The sequence below is a fragment of the Sminthopsis crassicaudata genome, chromosome 6, assembly GCF_048593235.1.
Source record: "Sminthopsis crassicaudata isolate SCR6 chromosome 6, ASM4859323v1, whole genome shotgun sequence".
Classification (NCBI taxonomy): Eukaryota; Metazoa; Chordata; class Mammalia; order Dasyuromorphia; family Dasyuridae; genus Sminthopsis; species Sminthopsis crassicaudata.
The window spans coordinates 124,291,190-124,312,601 of NC_133622.1; the positions used below are offsets into that span (position 1 = coordinate 124,291,190).

Sequence of the window (21,412 nt, forward strand, 5' to 3'; positions counted from 1 at the left end):
CATAAGGAAGATTTGACTTCTTATCCTTGGTTCCAAAAGGAAGAACTAAGTACCATAATTTCAGTTGCAAAAAGATAAATTCATGTTAGAAAGAAGGCACACAGACCAGAGTCTTTCCTTATTCAAATACTCTTTTTTAAAAATATCTTAGAGCTACAAAAAAGGAGAAGGGATCATACAGGGAAGTGGTGGGTTCCCCCTCAATGGATGTTTTCAAGTAAAGGATATGTTACCATTTGCTAGGTATGTAGAAAGAGACTGGGAGATAAAAGCATGAGTTGGACTATATGGTCACTGATTTTCAATTCTGAAATTTTTATTCTTCTATAAATCTGAATTTTGTTAAAAAAAAAAAAACAGAAAATAGCAAAACTACTATCAAATTACTAATTGTAAAGAAAAGATACAAATAATTTCGCCAATTTAATTTATTTATTTATTAAAGCAACTTAAAATTTATTTAGTCCCAATTGCATTGAGGTACTTTTCTCCCAGTCCACTAAACTAGTTTGCTTCAATACTTCAACAAGTTAAAACCAATATATAATCGCTTTTTTAAAAAATTAACTTCTGAAGGCTTATAACAGAGATACTTTGGCCTAATGTTTTATTTTAAAGTCTCAAACTGAACAATATAGAGGCTTAAATCTGAAAGGTACTATAATTTTTCCCACAAGTATTAAAATGTTATGATACTATAATTTTTCCCACAAGTATTAAAATGTTATGATTATATAAGACTATAAATAAGTAAATGTATTTGTGTATAGGTGAAGATACAAAGGTGAAAAGTAGTCTCTCATTTTCCTTGTATCCACTGGAGGGAGAAATAGAAAATCTATGTTTTAGACCACTGTTTTTATACAGCTACTCAACTTCTCAAAATGCCCCCCAAAGGATACAAAATACTATGCAATAACAATATATTTGTGTAAAGTTACCTCCAACAATTAATCAGACTGAGTGCCTCTCTCCAATATTCCTTACTAAATGACCAAGACAAAATCTATCCCCATTGTAAGTGTATTCTATTTAGAGAGAAATTCAATTTAATAAATGAAATAACACTTTTCCTTCATTTAGCTGAAAAACAAAATAAATATCACATGTAGGACTTGGACCTAGAAATTATTTTCAAATTTTGTGGAATAAAAGCAAGGAGGACATTGGGCTTCTTGCTGCTCCTTGTACAAGATACTCCATATCTGTACTGAGTTTTCCCTGCCTGTCTTCCCCTGGCCTGGGACTCTCTTTTCCTCCTAGTTTCTGCCTTCTGGCTTCCTGCAGGTTTCAGTTAATATCCCACCCTCTATATAAGAAGCCTTTCCCAGACTCCTAGTTTTAATGCCATCCCTCTGAAACCAAAGTTAACTTCTCTGCTATTTTCCACACATGATATTCCATTTCCAGACTCTAGGTAGGTATTTTCCTTACCAGCTGTCCTCCATCACTAGAATGATTTCTCTCTTATTTCTATTTCAAGGCTTCCTTCAAGTTTCAATTAAAATTCCACATTCTACAAGAAGCTTTTCTAGATTCCCTAATCTTAAGTGTCTTCCTTGAGATTAACACTTAAATTATCCTGTATATATCTTGTTTGTACACAATTGTTTGCATTAGACTATGAGATCCTTGAGAGCAGGGACTGGTTTGTTTGGATTTTTTGCTTTTCTTTATGTCATTAGAATTTAGCACAGTGCCTGATGCCCAATAGGCACTTAATAAATGCTAGTTGCCTGATGAACTTCTTCCAATTTTTACTCTATAAATAAAGCTTAAGATTCTACCAAACTCAATTCTCCTCTAACACCAGGGATGGAAAAGACCTGGTTTTTGTCACCTTCACCTGCATCATTTGAATTAGACTATATTTGAAAAGGCATTCAAAGAAATCAAGAAAATAGAAAAAACAGTTGAGTCTGGCCATTTTTCTAGCCATCAATGAAGAAGATAAAGGATCCAGAAGACATGTTAGAAGAAAACAAGATGGCTCAGATGAAACAAATTAAACCAAATCCTATGCAGTAAAAGTTAATTGTTTTGCATATTAAAAACAAAGGAAAGAAACATAGGCAAGGAAGTGATGAAGACAATATCATAAATAAGAAGCCAAAAGTTTAATTCTGTTGCATAATAAAATCAGTCAATTCTCGATTTACATACATAATAAGAAAACTCTTACATCATAATGGTTTGGGGCTCAATAAATGATTGGAAAAAAAAGAGTTTGATTATATTTCAGAGTAGTAAAATCTATAATTGCTACAAATATCTTGCAGCTCAATTACAGTAGAAAAGCAAGATCAAGCCCTCTCTAATGATTTGACAGGAAGTGTTGGACAGAAGGTACTGTTTTCAAAGGGAGGGAAAATGTTTCCCTTCTATAAGATAAAATCAACATTATAGCTGCAAAAAGCATGGAAAAGAAACATAAATATGGTATAAAAAGGCAAGGTTTTAAAATCCAAATGCAGGATTATTAACCATAATAAAATGAAAAAAATACATTAAACCAGCAGTATATAATAGAACCCACAAAGCAGGCCAAGAAAAAAAAAAAAAAAAAAAAAAAAGGATGCTAAGTTAAAGAAAAAAGATTTGTTTTTTTGTTTTTTTGTTTTTTTTTTTAAGGAATAATGTCTTCCCAGACACCATAATAAAGCAGTGCAAACGGTTAACTGTGTGGTCCCCTTTTTGTTAATAAATCGGGTGTCAAAGGTTGTTGGGTTGTTAATAATGTTTAGGCATTCTCCAAGGACTTGTAGTACTCAGTCAATACAGTCCACGCTTTGGGGGCCATGAAACCTTCAGGAGGTTTCTGTCCTTCTTGAGCAAGTTTCCGCATTCGGGTTCCTGAAACAAATTCAAAGTCTTCATGGCTAAAAGAGAGAGAAAAAAAATTTTTGTTTTACACTTAAGGAAAAAAAAAAAGGAAAAAAAAACCCCACAACCAAACAGTAGTGAAATAAAGAACATTTCTGTCATTTCAAAACACAATATTGCACAGCAGATCATGGACTCACAGCCAGAGTTGGGTTTAAGTATCTCTCAATGTACCAGGAAACTCTCTAAGAGAGCTGTCAAAAATGTATACATTTTTTCTTCTAGGAGTAAATCATTGAAATCATAGGTCCCAGTCTTTATCCCTGATGCCTTCCAGTTGATTTTCTCTTTCTTTGTATCCCCAATGCTTAGCATAGCTTGGCACTGAGGTTAAGAAAACTGCTTAATAAATGTTCATCAACTTAAACATGACAAAAACTTAGCAAAAAATCCACTTGGTTAATTTGTGAATGCATCATGATTCCAGAAAATGATCTAAATAATTTTTTAACATTCAGCATTACATATGCCTTTAGAGTAAAGAATTTTGTTTTCTAAGAACAATTTGGCCAATGCATATTGAAAACATCTTCAGAAACTTGCTAATCTGAAACTCAAAATAAAACTGGTATGTCAGAACTGAAGAGGAAAAAAAATCAAAATCTCTTAAGATTTAAGTGGTGAAATCTATTTTACCATGAAGTTAATGTAAACTAAAGATAGAGCTTTGTATTACATCCTAAAAGTAAAATCACAAAGAACAGACGATAAATTTTAGCCTTGTAAAGTACAAATACTTTCACCATTCTGTCCCTAACCTAAAAACTGACATTTTAATATCTTCATAATGTCAATCTAGACTTGAATAATCATTGGTCTTATTAGTTTAGGATAACGTTTCTGAGCTGCACAATTTCCATCAGGAGTATGCTGGTAAATGCTTATCAACTGGCTTAGGGGAAAGGAGTGGGAAATGTACAACAGAATTTTAAGGTTAATGTGCAAAATGAGCATTCATTCCATCATTTTCTCAAGTCTAGATAATTTTAAAAAAATAAATCAAGCCCTGATTTGTGGCATTTGCTGATTTCCTAGGTGTAAATACTAAACACTGATAATTTACTAACTAGATCATACCAACCAATTTGAGTTGACTCTGGTATACCCTTAGTTTCCAACCACTCTAAACTCCAGGATAGGTAAGAAATTTGTATACTTTTTGATCAATCTCTTAAGTTTCCCTTTTCCTTTGTTTTGAGGGACCAATGAAATCATAATAAATGCCTATGTAATCATTGACACTTGTGATTGTCTACTAGTTATTCTCTCTCTTTGGAAAAAAAAATGAGATTGATCTGTAAGAACCAACATATTAAAAATCATGCTAAGTCAAACTGGGAAATCTGATGTTAAAAACTGTATAAGGTGCAAGGAACTGTAAGAAGCAGATAACAGCTGGCTGGACATCAGAGGAAAAATTGGATTCAAATTAAGGTCAGTTGAAGTTTTTCATTTTATTTTTTTTTGACACAAACTACACTATAATTCACAGCAGATATTAAATCCAATGGAAATTGCTGTTAAAAATAAATACAGGGTAGAGAGCCACAATGATGGAGAAAAGGCAGGGAATAGTCTGAGCTCTCCCCCAAACACCTTAACTCTAAACAAATTCTAGAGCAGTAAAACCCATAAACCCCCCCCCAAAAAAAGATAGAATGAAACCAATTTTCCAACCCAAGACAACTTAGAAGTTTGAGAAGAAAAGATCTTTTGTGCTAGGGTGAGAGGGGAGCAGTCTTAACACAGGCTTCCCCAGTGCAGAGCAGGCTCCAACAAACAGGAAGCACCAAATCTGTGACAAAAATGATAGTTTCCATACCTCTTAGCCCAGAGACAGTAAGAGGATTAGACAAGTCAGAGGGAGATTTACAAAGTTCCTTTGCTGGTATTGCCTATATTTAATCTCAGATGAAGTCCTGGGTCTTAGTTCGAGTGCCAGGAAGAGCACCAGCACAGCAGAGTTTGTTCCAAGTTCCAAGGGAGAAAATAGTCTTTGTGGTCAATCACAAAACCAGTGCACAGTTCAAAAGAGCAGTAAATACACCTCTCCCTAGATCATACTATTTTGGAAGTACTAAAAACTTACAGGACTCCTAAATTATTTCTGAAAATAGCTGCACAAGAAATCTGAAGCTTGGAACAGTGGCCCCTCCATTTGGGAGTCCTACTTTAGCACAGAGTTAAAAGTCAAGAAATAGGCTGGAAAATGAGCAAATAGAAAATCAAATCTGACCATAGTTACTATGGTGACAAGGAATAACAAAACACTTACTCAGAAGAAGACAATAAGGTCAAAATTTTTGCATTCAACTGTGAATTATTTATTCAAAATAAAATATGAATTGGTCTCAGGCCAAGAGCTCATTTTAAAAAATAAGAAAGGTAGAAGGAAAACTGGGGAGAATGAAAGGGATATAAGAAAACCCTGAAAAAACAGTTAACTGGTTGATAAAGGATATGGTATGACCACGTTGTCACCCTGGATACCTTAGAATCAGCTGGAGTCAGGATAAGAAAAAGTCTTTATTCTTGATCTTTAGAGGTAGAAGTGAAGAGAATGGATGGGTGGGATCTCTGTGATCTCACCTCTTCATCTCTCTCCCCAGAAGTGACCCTGGCTAGTCTCCCTGCACCTCCTAATCCCTCCCCCAATTCTCTGTATACACCAAACGATTGGGCCAGCACAGGATAGTGGGAAGGGCCATTTTCCAAGCAAATTCTTATAGAGAATTGTCCATTAGTCTCAAGTGCTCGATTGTCCCACCTCAGTGCATTGACTCAAGAGTTTCAGCCCCTTACAAAAGGGGACACAAAAAAAAGTGAAGAAATTAAAACTTTAAAAAAGAGTATTAATAGGCCAAGTGGAAAAAGAGGTATAAAAACCCAACGAAGAGAAGAATTCTTTAAAAAAGCAGAACTGGCCCATTGAAGAGGAGGCACAAAAGTCCACTTAAAAAAAAAATTCCTTAACTGTTAGAATTGGGCACAGTCAAATCTAATGACTATGAAATCTAATGACCAAGAAATGATCAAACAAAATCAAAAGAATGAAACAATACAGGAAAATGTGAAATATCTCATTGAAAAAACAAATGAACTGAAAAAACAGACCCAAGTGAGATAATTTATGAATTATTAGATAACCTAAAAGTCAAGATTAAAAAAAAAAAAAAAAAAGCCTATACATCGTCTTTCAAGCAACTATCAAGGAAAACTACCCTGATATTCTGGAAGCAGAGGGTAAAATAGAAATTGAAAGAATCCACCTCCCAAAAGAATTCCCAAAATAAAAACTGCCAGAAATATTATAGCCAAATCACAGAATTCCCAGAGAAAATACTGCTAGCAAAAAAGCAACAATTCAAATAACATGGAACCACACAGAAGGTTTGGCAATTTCTACATTTAATGATCAGAGGGGTTTGAAATATATTCCTAAAGGCAAACGAACTACGATTATAACCAAGAATTACCAGTAAACTGAGCATAATAATAATAAATGTGAGGAAAAAAGGGGATATTCAGCAAAATGAGGGACTTTCAAGAATTTCTGATGAGAAGACCAAAGCTGAATAGAAAATATGATTTTGAAAAAAAAAAACTCAAGATAAGCATAAAAAAGTAAACAGAAAAGAAAAATCATAAGGGATTCAATAGTAAGGTATTCCCTACATGGGAAAATTTGGATATGAGATTCATCATTTGAGAGTCAATTTCTGGGGAAAAAAAAAACAAAAAACTTCTTTAAGTCTTTGCTTGGCCTTTGGGTGAAAAAGATACTTAATTTATCACTGGATTCATTTTTAAAAGTGTTCTAGGTTGTTCGAACCTGTCACAGATTGTATTCCACCTCCATTGCATTCAAGATCTCTCCATGACTTCACCATAATCTCTTCAATTCATGTCCCCACATCCAAGATAATACATCCCATTTCCTCAAAGCTGCCATACTGATATTCTAAAGTTTGGGTCAGACTATGCCACTGTTTCACAAAAAAAGCCCCAGTGATTCCCTCTTGCCTCTGGGATAAATACAAAACTTTATGGGTTTTTTAAAAATGCCTCATGATTTAAGACCACACTATTCTTACATTGTACTTTTCAGCCAGAATGCCTAACTTGCTGCTGCTGGCCCATGACTTAATATCCCTCATGACAATGCCTATGCACAAGCCAGACCTGGAATATTTTCCCTCTAACAGTTCCCTGGAGGCTCAGTTCAAATGCACTTTATAGGATCATGGATAAAGACAAAAAGGACTTCAGAAAAGAAAGATGATGCAAGTGCCTTATTATCACAAAGATATTAAGTAGGACACACAAAATCTGAACTCAGGTCCTTTTTCTCCAGAGCCAGTACTTTCTCACTATACCATGATGACAGTGGTAACTTCTTCTGATTCTCCAATATATATGCTCCCATCTATCGCCAATCATTCTATATTTATTTATTTTATATCTTCAATTAACTTAACTCTGAAAAGAGGGTAAACTCTTTGAGGGCAGCAATCTCTTACATTGAGTTTGTATCCTTGGCACAAAGCACAGAGCCCTGGTATCATAAACATCTTATTTCTAATAGCATTTTAGCATTTCCAAAGTGCTTTATTTATTAACCAGCTCATCAAATGAATATTATGATTCTTATGTCACAAAATGAATGAAGTTTCACATAAGAGAAAATGATATTACATAATAGTCTTGTCTCCACAGACAGTGCTATCAAACATCCCAACTTATATAAGAGGAGTTATATAAACTCACTCAGATTTCCTTTCCCTTTATGTCCTCCAAAATATTTTTCTTTCCAAGGACTTTGCCTTCTACTAAAGTGAGATATCCCGTTGTTCTTGAAAATAATTCCTGATTCTATTCTCTATCCTTTCCTACAAAAGCCATTACACCACTGATAATCATCAAGTAAGTGCTAAAATGTTGGATATGGTATTAAAGAAAAACTGAGTTCATATCCTTCCTCAGACACTTAATTATGTGTAATTCAATTAAATCTTTCAACCTCAGCTTCCTCATCTGTAAAGTGAGAATAGTGAAAGCCCCTACACTTCACAAAGTTGTTATGAGGATTAAATAAAATAATCTGTAAAACACTTTGCAATGTTAGTGTTACTTATTTCTAGGGAAATGTAGGGGTCAACTCACAGATTCTGTTGGAAACATAAATTTTTACTCAATCATTCATATATCCAAATTAAAATACAGAATTAAGATACAAAATCACAAATCAAAGATCTTTTGGAGAACAGATTGAAGAGAGACAATAAAAGAATTGCTGGACTATCTGAAAGTTATGATAAAAAAATCTGTCTACAATATTACAAAAAATTATTAAGCAAAACTTCCCTGAAGTTCAAGAATAAAAGGTTGATTTATATACAGGTAAAAAATCTACTATTTACCACCTGAAACAGATTCCAGGAGGAAAACTTGTAGAAATATCATAGCCAAGTTTCCAAATATTAACAAATTAAGGAGAAAATATTGCAAGAAACAAGGGGAAAAAAATTCAATATTGCTGAGAAACTGTCAGTGATTCTCTGATTCTACTCTAAAAGAACAGAGATCTGGGAACATTTTATTTTGAAGATCAAAAGAGCTGAGATTGCATCCAAGAATAACTTAACACAACAAATGAATGAATGGAGGGGGGGAAAAAAGGACATTTGACAAACTGATCTTTCAGGTATTTTAAACAAAACAAAACAAAAAAAAAATAGAACTCAAAAGAAAATTTGACACAAAAGATCTAGAAAAAATGTATGGAAAACATTAAAGACTAATTAAAAGGGAGCAGCTATGTGGCGCAGGGGATAGAGCACCAGCCCTGAAGTCAGGAGGACCCAAGTTCAAATCTGATCTCAGACACTTAATACTTCTTAGCTGTGTGACCCTACGCAAGTCACTTAACCCCAATTGGCTCAGGGGAAAAAAAAGACTAATTAAAAAATACTCAATGACATCAAACTGTTTAATTGTATACATGGAAATGTTATCAGTATTCTTAAACTGTCATCATTATCAAATACTCTGAAAGAAAGCTTGGGGCTGTATATGATGGGGTCATTCTAAAAAACAAAATTGGAGAAGAAAAGGTAAAGGGGAACAATTATATCAGAAAATGGGACATGAAGGAAAGAATACAGAGGAAGCAACTAGAGGTAAAGGACTGACAATATTGGCACTTTACTTTCAGATGAATTGAAAAGGAAGCAATTCATACATTTGGAAGGGCATAGAGGAACATGAACACGAGGAGAAAAGATGGAGGACAGCATGAGAGAGGCGCACACACACATACACACACACACAATACAGGGATCCCCATCAATTGAAAAATGTCTGAACAAATTGTGGTGTATGGTTGAGATGGAAGAGAATTTTGCCAGGGCAGGATTCTGGGAAGATGGTAGAATAAATTGGTAAATTTCAATCTCTCCCCATTTTCCCCACAAATAGAGCAAATCTGAGTTTCAGGTCAAACATAAGACTGAAAAATCAAGAAGATCCTTGGGGCAGAACTGGGGTCCTCCTGATACAACCTGAGAAGATCTGAAGTGCAAACACCTCCTGGATAGCTCCAAAAAACATCAAGCAGAGACCCCCCCCCCCCTGGCTAGCTGGGTATGGCTGAAGCCTCAGCAAGAACCACAGAGACTTTTACCTTTCAGACTTTTTGTGGAACAGGGTTAGAGTCTCGAAAGACTGAACAAACTTCAACTGATTGGGAACACTAGGCCCAGATGTGCTGCTGAGACATGGCCCTGGCAAGAAGGAAACAGAACCTACTGAGTGCAGAAGCAGTGGGGCAAGGGCACTGTTGGTTATAGACAGATGAAGATGAAGCTCTTTGTTTGGGGTTCCTTGGTCAGAGTAGAGAGCTGAAGGAAAACTTGAGGTGCCATCCCCCCAACTCATGATTAGAGGTGCTCATGCCATAACCTCTTATTAAAAAAAAAAAAATTAACAGGCAAAGAAGAAAGAACACCACTATTGAAACATTATGACAACAGGGAAACCAGGATTCATCTTCAGAGAAGGACACCTTAGCAAAAAAAAAAAAAAAAACTTCTATCCTAAAGAGTAATATGAAATGGCTTCTTGTCCAGAGAGATTTTATAGAACTCAAAAAAAATATACAAAAATCAAAAGAGAAATATTGAGGAAAACTAAAGAAAAAATTAAAGCCATCCAAGAAAAACAAGAAGCTTATGAAAAAACGTTAACCAATAAGAAAAAGAAGTACAGAGTCTCAAGGATGAAAATAGTACAGTGAAAATTAGAACTGGGCAAGGGGAAGCCAATAAAACTACGAGAGACCAATAAATAACAAAACATTCTAAAGAATAAGAAAATAGAAATAAGAATGTGGAACATCTTATAAGAAATATCACAGATCTAGAGAACATATAAAGAAAATATAAGAATAATTGGACTGCCAGAAAGTTCTGATCAAGCAGAGAACCTTGAAACAAAAATGCAGGAAATAATCCAAGAAAATTGTCCTAGATGACAGAACATAAGGGAAAAATAGAAATAGAAAAAATCCACCAAACACCATCTCAAAGAGATCCTGTGAGGAAAACACACAGGAATATTAGTGCCAAATTTCAAAAGCCCCAGATCAAAGAAACAAGAAAAAAATAATTCAAATATGCTGGAGCTGCAGTTAGAATTGTACAAGACTTATTAGCAGTTACAATAAAAACCACAGATCTTGGAATCATATCTACTGACAACCAAAAGAACTAGACCTGCAGCCAAAAATATCCAACAAAATTATCTGTAATACTGAATGAGAAAAAAGATACTCAACAAACCTACAGATTTCAGAAATTTCTATCAATCAAACCTGAATAGAAAATTTAACATATGAAAACCAATATGAAAGATCTATTATAAGAAATTTAATATGAACAAACTGTTTAAATGTGAACAAATCATTTGTTAATTATATATGTATTTGTGTACATACATATATACATGTATGTATGGTGAGATTGGGAAGGGACTCCTCCAAAAGGTTGGGGGTTACAGACTGGTGTCATGAGGTATCTTAAAAGAATTTGCAAGCTTGAATCCACATCTAAGTCAAAGGACAAAGATTATTGTAATTTTAACCCCTGTTGAAGCACCTCAAAGTCCAAAGGAATTTGATCATCATTGAGCAGCAGACCTAGCACTTTCCTAAAGCCAGAAGACTTTAGGATCATTGACAGACAGATTGTTAGAACAACAGTATCCTACAATCAGAGTCTCAGGATCATTACTACATATTCCCTAAAGTTTAAGGGAAGAAATATTATATTCCTAGTCTGGAAGACTTTTACAAGCATTGACAAACAGATGGCCAGAACAATAGTACTCCAAGGTTGGAGAGAGAGGGGAGACCTTGGGATCACAGATTTCAAAGACAGAAGACTTTAGAATCACTGACAGATTGTTATGACAGAAGCCCCCTAAGGCTGGAGTACCTTAAAATTATTGCTATATTTCCCCTAGAAGCTATACCTTATCATGTATATAAGATTCATATCAACAATAGGACAGATCAAAACGAAAGATTGGCAGAGTTAAGGTAAAAATAACAATGAGGTACACAGAGGCATTAGTGGGGGGAAATATGAAAAATCTACTTACTTCGGGAATGGGTTCAAACAGATAACACTACATATATACCATGAAGGGTCTAGCACCCTCCAAAATCTACAAAGAAATGCAGGGGGAGAAATGGATGTATGAGGAAGCAAAGGGTAAAAGAAGAAGACAAAGGAGGGATCCTTGGATGGAGAGAGTTAAGTAATAGCAAGACAAGTTATGAAGCAGAATTTAATTAAAGAGGCAGCGAGGATAAAAAAGAAGTATATGTATGTGGGATGGGTATATGGGTGTATGGGTGTGTGGGTGTGTGGGTACATGTATCTATATTGGTATATACAAATATATTTCTTCTTAAATGGAGCTTGTTTGAGCTTGTTGGTCACAAAGTGACCAACACAAGAACCAAAGAACAATTTACAAGGAAATAAAGAAAAAAATGGTCATTCATGAATAATTTCTTCTACTAATATATGTGGTATATTCTTGATGTGGTAATTTGTTGTTATATATTTTGAATCCTTCCAGATGTTCTGCAGGGCACATAACACCACTGTGTCCCAATTGGTAAAGATATAAACTGATCAACCATTCTGGCGATCAATTTAGAATGATTCCCAAAGGCCAATGAAGCTGTGCATACACCCTTTGATTAAGCAATAGCACCACTAGGTCTTCTATATCCCAAAGAGATCATAAAAAAGGGAAAAGACTTACATGTGAAAAAATATTGATATTTTTTCATGGTGGCAAAATATTGAAAATTGAGGGGATGCCCATCAATTAGAGAAAGGCTAAATATGTTATGATATATGAACAAAACAGAGTATTATTATTGTATGAAAAATGATGAACACACAGATTTCAGAATTACCTGGAAAGACTTGTAAAAACTGATGCAAGGTAAAATAAGAACCAAGAAAATATTGTACAAAGTATCAGCAACAATGAGTGATGATCAACTATGATGGACTGAGCTCTTTTCAGTAACATGATGACCCAAGATTAGTACAAAAGCCCAGGAAGGAAAATGCTACCAAAATGCTACCTATAAAGAACTGATGGCCTTTGAATGCATATCAAAGCATTTTTTCCCCACTTAATTTTAACTTCCCATGCCCCTCCTTTTGATCTGTTTCTGTATTCACAACTGTGACTAATATGGAAATATGTTTTTACATGAAAGCACATATATAAACTACATCAAATTGTCTACTATCTTCAGAGGATGGGTATCTTCATGGGAATAAGCAAGGGTCAGGGGGTGGGGGTGGGGAAATAAGTTTGACACAATGAAAATAAGAGTACAAAACCCAGGGTGCATCTCAATGAAAGCACTTAAATTTATAGACATTAACAAATCACAGCTCCTCAAAAATCTAAGTTGACAGAATTAACAGGAATTGGCAACAGATTGGATATGGTTGGTGGGAGAGAGTGAGGAACCCGAGATAACACCAAGGTTGGGGGCCTAGAAAGAATGCTACTGCCCTTGATTGTAACAGGAAAGTTGAGAAGAAGGGAGGGCTTGAAAAAGACAATGAAAAACAAAGCTAGAAGAGACCTTTAGAGATCACTGAGTCCAATCTAGAGTAAATCTTTCACTCTGCCTCTATTTGATATCCATGCACAAAATGAATACCTTATTAGCTAATCAAGGATTTAGTACAAAACCACTTTGAACACCTTGGTCTGGGTCTCAGTTTCCTCATGTACAAAACAAAGAAGAATTAACTCTATGACTTCTAGACAGAATCCTTCAGGAAAGGAAAAAAATACTTTAAAATGGAAAAAAAAAAAACACTTTAAAATCATTCATTTTAAATATACAAGGAGGCAATACTATTTTACAAACCATCTCTCTATCCATCATTCACTCACTTAGGATAAATTTGACTACACAGTTTCCTAACCACTATAATTCAATCTCAAAGAAAGGGAAGGATAACAGAACGTACTCAGGCTTGATGGAAATTCAAAAGGAGTAGGAAAAATGGGCCTATGTTGACTCTGATTAAAAGAGAGGGAAAAAAGCCAGACCTACTGAAGGCCATTTCTCTCCCAGAAAGCCAAACTCTATAAAATGCAGGAGTTTGCTTGTATTCCTCCTAAAAACACAACTTAAAACCAAAGTCCCTAGGTAACCGTTTTCCTCCAAGCTATTTCACACTCCATCTGGCCTGCATGCCATAAATGTTTCTTCATCAAGCAAAACAGGTTCCTGCTTCCACATGTTGCTGATTTTGCTCCATCTTGGTAAAGGGAAAGACATTTCTATATTTTCATATTTTCCATATTTCTATCTCAGTCACATAAGGATTTTAACTTTAGTCACTTGGATTTCATTCAGTCATTTGATTAGGTTATGGTATAAGACAACAGGACTAGAGGATCACAGATTTATGGCTGGAACAAAGCTCTTACATGTATGTCACCTAGTCCATTTTATAAAAAAAGGAAATTGAGAATGGAAAAACTGAGTTATTTGTCCAAAGACAACAATTAATATTATGGTTAGGATTTGAACCTAGGTCTTTTGATGACAAATTCAGAGCTTCAATATTATCTGGTGGCTATAAACCTTCAATCTAAGACACATTGTCAGTTTCATTTCCTAATTAAACTGATAAAAGGGAGCAAAAAAAATTAAATTTAAGAATATGCAGAACAATACTTGTATAATCTAAAGTTTTCCTCTTACATTTTTCCCCCTGGACTTCTCTGAGAATCCATAGAAGGAAATTTGGGGAAGATGGCAAGAAAAAAAACACTAATGGACCCTTGGAGGCTTGCTTTCTACAATTATTCTAAGCAAAGCTTTTTATAGGATTTATTAGGAAATCTCTCATGGCCTCTGAAAAAAGAAGCACAGATATGTCTGAAGGGAGATGTACAATGGATAATTTCGATCTGACATTAAAAAAGGTTTTGCACAAACAAAACCAAAGCAGCCAAAATCAGAAGGAAAGCAGGAAACTAAGCAGGGAGAGGAAGGGCTATAGCAAGTTTCTCTGATAAAGCCATCATTTCTCAAATAAACAGGGAACTCAGCCAATTTCATAAAAATATGAGCCATTCTCCAGTTGATGAATGGTCAAAGGATATGAACAGGCAGTTTTTAGATAAACAAATCAAAGCTATTAACACAATAATTATATGAAAAAATGTTCCAAACAGCTATCAATTAGAGAAATGCAAATAAAACAACTCTAAAAGACTACTTCACATCCATCTGATTGGCTAACATGACAGAAAAGTAAAATAATAAATATAGATTTGGAAAAACGGAATACTAATGCACTATTGTGAACTGGTCCAACCATTCTGAAGGACAATTTGGAATTATGTCCAAAAGGTTTTACATACCCAGAAATACAACTATTAGGTCGATATCCCAAAGAGATCAAAGGAAAAGGATCTATTTATACCAAAAATATTTATAGCAGCTTTGTGGGGAGAAGGGGATGGCAAGAGGTTGGATATCTGATAAGCAGGATGATTTCAGAAAAAAATCTAAGAAGACAGATGAACTGATGCAAAGTGAAGGGTACAGAACCTGTTCCATATACACTGTATACACAGCAATATTGTAAGGATGATCAACTGTGAAAAAATTAGCTAATCAACATAATGATCTAAGAAAATTCCAAAGGACATATGATGGAAAAAAAAAAAAATGCTGACTCCAGAGAGAGAACTAATGATCTCTGAGTTCAAATTTTAATATATATTTTCACTTTCTGTTTCTTGATTTTTATTGTTTGCTTGGTTGTTTTTTTGTTTTGTTTTGGTTTGATTTTTTGCAACATGACTAATATGGAAATGTTTATATTACTTCACATGTATACTTGATATATTGCTTTTCTTCTTAAATGGGGGAGAGAAGGGTGGGAAAGAGCATGAGAATTTGGAATTCAAAAAAAAAATTTTGGGAACATTAAAAATAAATTTATTAAATTAAAAAAACACACACAACTTATTGGCTCTTGTATCAATATAACAAGTATGTCATGACTTAGGAACATTAATGGGCAGTTCCATAAGTCCTACAGAATTGTGGGATCTCCTGGGGTTTTTTGCATTTATTCACTAATCACAGGAGGCCTGTGCCTTGACTGACTCCACAAAGGACAGTGTGCCCTGGCCTCCTGTAAATTCTTGTAAAGCTTTTCTCATCCCACAGCCATCTGCTGCCCTTCTACCCACATGTGCCGTTCTCAGCTGACATCAGCAGAAGCCAAGCATAGCGATGGGATAGGGCAGCAGATGGCCTATTACTACAATCAAAGAGGACAAGCTACACACTGAACAGAAAGAAACCACTGGAAATTTCTCTAATAGAGAAAATGCAACAAAGCATTTTGTAAATCAGAAATTATCATCCCCGTGTTGAAGCTTCAGTTAATTTTCTAACCCATGCTAGACAGACACACTGAAGTGTTCCTGCACAAAACAGTGAACCTTGTTGGAATAATGGACATGATTTTGTCAGTGTATGAAAGTTCTCGTGTGGAAATTCCTTTCACCTGTGCAGAATGATGACACCTTTGTTAACCTCAAGCATTGTATGGAATAATGAAGAGCTAAGTGACTATACAATCATATGGTTAGGATGTATGTGTCAGAGATAGGATCTTTACGAATCCATGATTAACCCTCTATTTGAATCACTTGCTCTTTATATAATGTATACTAAACATTCTAAAGATTTAAAAATAGAGTCCTTCAAAATCTGGTACAAATACTATTATCAAGACCTTTCCTTATAGGCTGTTTATCCTGATGTATCCTTTGCCAAAAGGAGCTAATTATTAGAGAATTTTTTTTCTCTATTAATTTTAGTGCCTTCTTTCTCTTTTAATTCTTTCCTATTTAACATGAATGGAACTTGTCTGTACTTATTTGTTTGTTTGTTGTCTCTGCCATTAAACCATAAGCTCCTTAACAATAGATTGTTTTGCCTCTTTTTGTATTCCTCACATTTAGCACAGTAAGGGTAACATAGTAGGTTCTTAAAAAATGTTAACTGACTTCCAAAAATTAAAATTCAGATATAACATTAAAATTTCAATTAACTAAAACCTAATTAAACAGGATCCTCAATCAAGAGCATATGCTGTTTCCCCTTTCTGTCCCTCTACTATTACATTCTAGTTTTATCACACAGATAAAAAGAAAATGCTTTCATAAGAGATTTAATAAAAACAACCAACTTCAAAGCATGTTGCACATTCATTGCAGAATAATCTTAAACTGAGAAAAGAAAACTGATACCCAGAATGTGTAGCAAATTTGCATCAGTTGATAATTCATATAGTTTTATTAATTGTTAATACTTTGGAAGTTAAATTCTCTAACGATTAGGACACAAAGCCTTTTCACACATAAGGATAAGCAGTCTATAGATTTAAAATCTATAAAGAGTTCATCATTTGATAGAACCACTTTGTGAAATAAATTCTATTACTATCCCCATTTCCCCATTTTATAGATGAAGAAACAGCTTGAAAAAAAGTTAAATAATGTCTCCTGAATTTGAGTCAGGATTTGAACTTAGGTCTTTTTGACTCCATACCAAGTGCACTATCCACTCTATCAATTAGTATTCAGGTAATGACTGTTATTTAATATATAATCTTTTACCAAGGGTTAAACAACTGACAAACTTGTGAAGGAAGTGAACCGCAATCATACTGACATTCCCACCATAAGCAAAACCAGAGGACACAAAGAAACTGCTCCTGAATGGAAAGTTTGTTCACAGACTCTCCTTGGAAGCAAACAAAGGAGTCAGTTTTATTTTGTGCCTAAAAGCAACAAGAAAAGCCATTTTATGAGACATTCGGTCATCCTGCCCTGTAGTGCTCACAATGAACGTAAGCAAACAGACCACCATGATAATAAAGTTCAGGGCCCAACATCTGTTGCAGAATATGAACAAATAGAGAAAAACTGATGAAGAATTTGACAAGATCCTCCAAATTAAAACAGCTGTATTTGGAATAAGATTACTAGGACTCAAATACTTATTGCATTCTCCGGATAAATTCTAATTCAATTTGGTACATATTTATTAAGCTCCTACTGTTACTGAGGGCATTGTGCTAGGCCTTGAATCCAGAAAAGGGTCTTATTTTTTTCTCATTGCAAAATTATTAGGAATTAATCAGCATAAAGGTTGACATACAAACTTTCACAGCTAAATTCTGAGTTGACTAGAAAATTAAATTAGTATGATTTCCTTATTCCCTAAAAGTAGCAGGTAAGTATAATGAAAGAAACCCTAGACTAGAAGTCAGAATCCAAGTTTTTAAATCAAGGTTCATCACGAAGTAACTGCAAAACCTAGATCTGATGATCAAAAACTGCTCTGAAAAGCCAGACTGTTTTTTAAAAGGAAGAACCCTTTTGCAGGAACTAAAACCTAAAGACCTTGGTCCATTTCTTGACAATATCTTTATTATCAATGCATGAGATGAAGGTATAAATATAAAATGCTTATCAAAATATGTGGATGAAACAAAGCTGGAAAGACAGCCCACAAATCATAGGTTTAGAGCTAAAAGAAACCTTCCAAATCATTTAAATCTAATCCCTTCATTTTATAAATGAGGAGTCTGAGGCCCAGAGATGAAGCAATTTCACACAGCTAACAAGTAGCAGAAGAGAAATTTGAACTTAGGTCCTCAACTCTAAATCAAATATTATTTTTATTTAATTCTCTTGGTTAATATGTCCTGGATGGCCAAACAGTGATCTGGAATCATTTCAATAAGTTGAAATCAAGGATTGAGACAAATAAAACAAAATTTAATACAGTGACGTCTAATACATTAGAATGTAAGCTCCTTGAGGACATGGACAATTTTTGTTTTTTGTACCTCCCATAGCTTAGCAAAATACCTGCAATACAGCAAGTGCTTAATAAATGTTTCTTGACTGCTTCAATAAAGATGAATGAAAACCTTTACTAAAGTTCTATTCTGGGGGCACTTGGTAATCAAGAAGATCTGAGTTTGATTATTGCCTTAATTGTATGGCCCTGAGCAAATAAATTACTTCTCTCTATTTAGGTTTCCTCATCTGCAATCCTCATTTGTCTTACATTATTATAAGATCAAATGAGACAACATTCATAAATGCTATGTAAACCTTAAAAGTACCATATAAATGTCATTAATTATTGTTGCTGTTTTTAGAATTATGACAATGCGTTGTGGTGTTAAGCTCATGGAACTGAGCTAAGGTTAAGAGGAATCTGGGTTCAAATACTGCTCCTGATACTCAGGAGCTGTAACCATGAGAAAGTCCCTTAATCTTTCTGAATCTCAATTCCTTCAAATATTTGCAGAATCTCCCTTTTATAAAGTTCCTGTATTCAATGAAATAAAGTGCTTTGCAAAATTTAAAGTTTAAAATTTACAATTTTTAAACTTATATGCAAGTTGTTATTATCACTCTAGGTAAAAAATGATTAGAGTTTTACAAAAGCCAAGCCAGTGGAATGAGAACTTTATTGGTCTTACCAAGCTGGAAAAGTTTCAAGACAAGGCCTGGCAGCCACTGACTACAATTTAATTTAGCAAAGATTAATTAAGTACTTAACGCTACATAGGCATTGGGAATATGAAATGTTTAAGAGAAAATATACTCCTCAGATGCATACAATAGCATACTTTCAGAGATAGAAGATATATCTCTTCTGTTAACAAATAATAATTGCTTTTCCCCCCTCAAAAAATGTACTTTGGATTATTTGGATATTTGCTGAGAAGGTTCTATTGTGCCAAAACAATTCTATCATTAATTTTTTTTTTAAAAGAAACATACATTGTCCCAGCTAAATATACACAGGTAAGGATAATACAAGGTAAAGTATGTTGGGGAGCAAAAGTAAGAGAGATACAGACAAAATGCTCCAGAAATATATGGAGAGAAAGGAAACCATTTCAGCTGGTAAAGTTAGTGAAGGTGAGCCTTAATCTTGATCAAGGTGGACCTTCATGTAGGATTCTGAAAGGTGATATTTTGAAGTGAGCAATTACACTGAGGTAGGAAACTTGGTCTGTCACTGAAGAACCAGCTTAGAAGGTAAAGAGGCTGGATTGTCACTAACAAGTTGGCTGATGATAACTGATAAATTTTGTGGGACACAATAATTCCTAAGGACCATCTCTAAAACAAATTGCATCACACCAATGAAATCATGGGCCTTATGAAATACTGAGAGATAAATGTTAAGTCTTGTGAATTTTAGTGAATTTCAAACCCAATGAGAAATTCAACAATGTGTTGTGATAGACCAAAAAAGCTAATGCTATTAGAGTGCAAACAATGATAAAAGTAATGTCCAGAGTGAAGGCAGTAATAGCACTAATGTAGTTAATGCCTGGTCAGATATATAGGGTAATATTCATTAAGATGGACAAATTGGGCCATGCCCAGGAAAACAGTAACCAAGATACTGAGAGAATAAGCATTATCAAAGAGCTAAAGTGAATTATTTTGTTGTTTTTTAGAGGGAGAGAGAAGGAAAATGTGATACGCAAGATTATTTTTAAAAATGGATTAGAATCATTGTTCTTGGCTCAAGAAGGTTGAACTAGAACCAAAGGAAAAGCTATAGGAATAAGATTTGGATCAACATAAAGAAAAACCTCCTAACACTTAGAAGTGTCCAAGACTGGAATCAACTGCTTTGAGATGGAATGAGGTTGTCTCCTTTGGACATCTTCACTTGGAGGTTGGATACTCATTTTGGGGAGAATTAATACTTCAGAAATAGATTAGAAACTAAATAACTTTTAAAATCTTTTCTACTCTACAATTCCACAATTCTAGGCTTAGTGTAATACAGATCTCCATTTCTCTTTCATTCCTGATTAAAAGTGAAAGTCAGAACAAAAACAAATACCTAAAATATTTGCAAAACTGATTAAAGTCAACAACATTTGAAAGTCTGAAAAATTATGATTTTTTTTTTCCAAAGGAAGAAAAATAAGTATGTCAATCTAAGGAAGCAAGAATGCAAATCTTGGGAGTGGGTGGCAGACTTCAAAGACAAGAAAATACAAAAAATAAAATAGTTTTTATTTTCTCAAGTCTTCTTTCCCAGTTATATGAATTGTATATTAACTGAAAATAATTTTAGTTAATCTCAAATCTATCAGCTTAAATGAAAATTGATCCACATTAATCATTCCATTTTCTAATTTGCATAGATATATATGCTCATATGAATACAATTTACAATCCACATATACAATAAACTACTTTCTATGCTTTCTCTTAAATGAAACAAAGCACTGAATTTTCAGTTAGGCCACAGCATCTTTTAACTTTGGATCCATCCCACAAGTAAACAAGTGAAAAACATGCACACAAACTGAGGGTAGTTTTGAAATTCAAGATATCAATAGTTTCCTGTAAACTTTATAATGGAAATGTGGTAATTTTACTGTGCTCTAACAATAAAAAAAAAAATAATAATAACAACAGTCTAAAGTGGCCTGGTATTATTATTTTCTAAAGCAGGGATCATTCTTCAGCTTGCCTTTTATAAGAATCCTTATTCCCGATTCTTCTGTTTCTATTCTGCCTCTGCCAACACTCACTTGTTGGAGAAACACAAAAGTACTGATGTGACATAAGAGCCATTCATGAAATCTGTCCTAAATAAGCCCTTAGCACTAGAAACTCAATGATCTTTTCATTCATTTCCAGTTGACTGTCTTGCATATTCTCCTTTGCTCAGAACAAACTTTTGATAACAATTAGAATTTTAAATGACAGGATGAGAAGGAACCTCAGAAGCTCATCAGTTAAGACAGGCATTGTATTTAATTGAGAATAATAATGTAAACAATGTTTTAGTGCTTTGGATATTCATGAATATTGATCTGATGTGGCATGT

The 21,412-nt window shown here is 34.3% G+C and overlaps 1 protein-coding gene across 2 annotated transcripts in view; it reads right to left on the reverse strand.

Moving 5' to 3' along the window:
• Window positions 1–413: 413 nt before the first annotated feature.
• Window positions 414–21,412, reverse strand: part of PAPSS1 (3'-phosphoadenosine 5'-phosphosulfate synthase 1) — a 138,387-nt gene continuing 117,388 nt past the window's right edge. For both annotated transcript variants that reach the window (XM_074272379.1, XM_074272378.1), the window contains one exon: window positions 414–2,879. In XM_074272379.1, coding sequence (XP_074128480.1) covers window positions 2,741–2,879 — 139 coding nt within the window. In that variant the 3' untranslated portion in view covers window positions 414–2,740. The remainder of the gene's footprint in view (window positions 2,880–21,412) is intronic.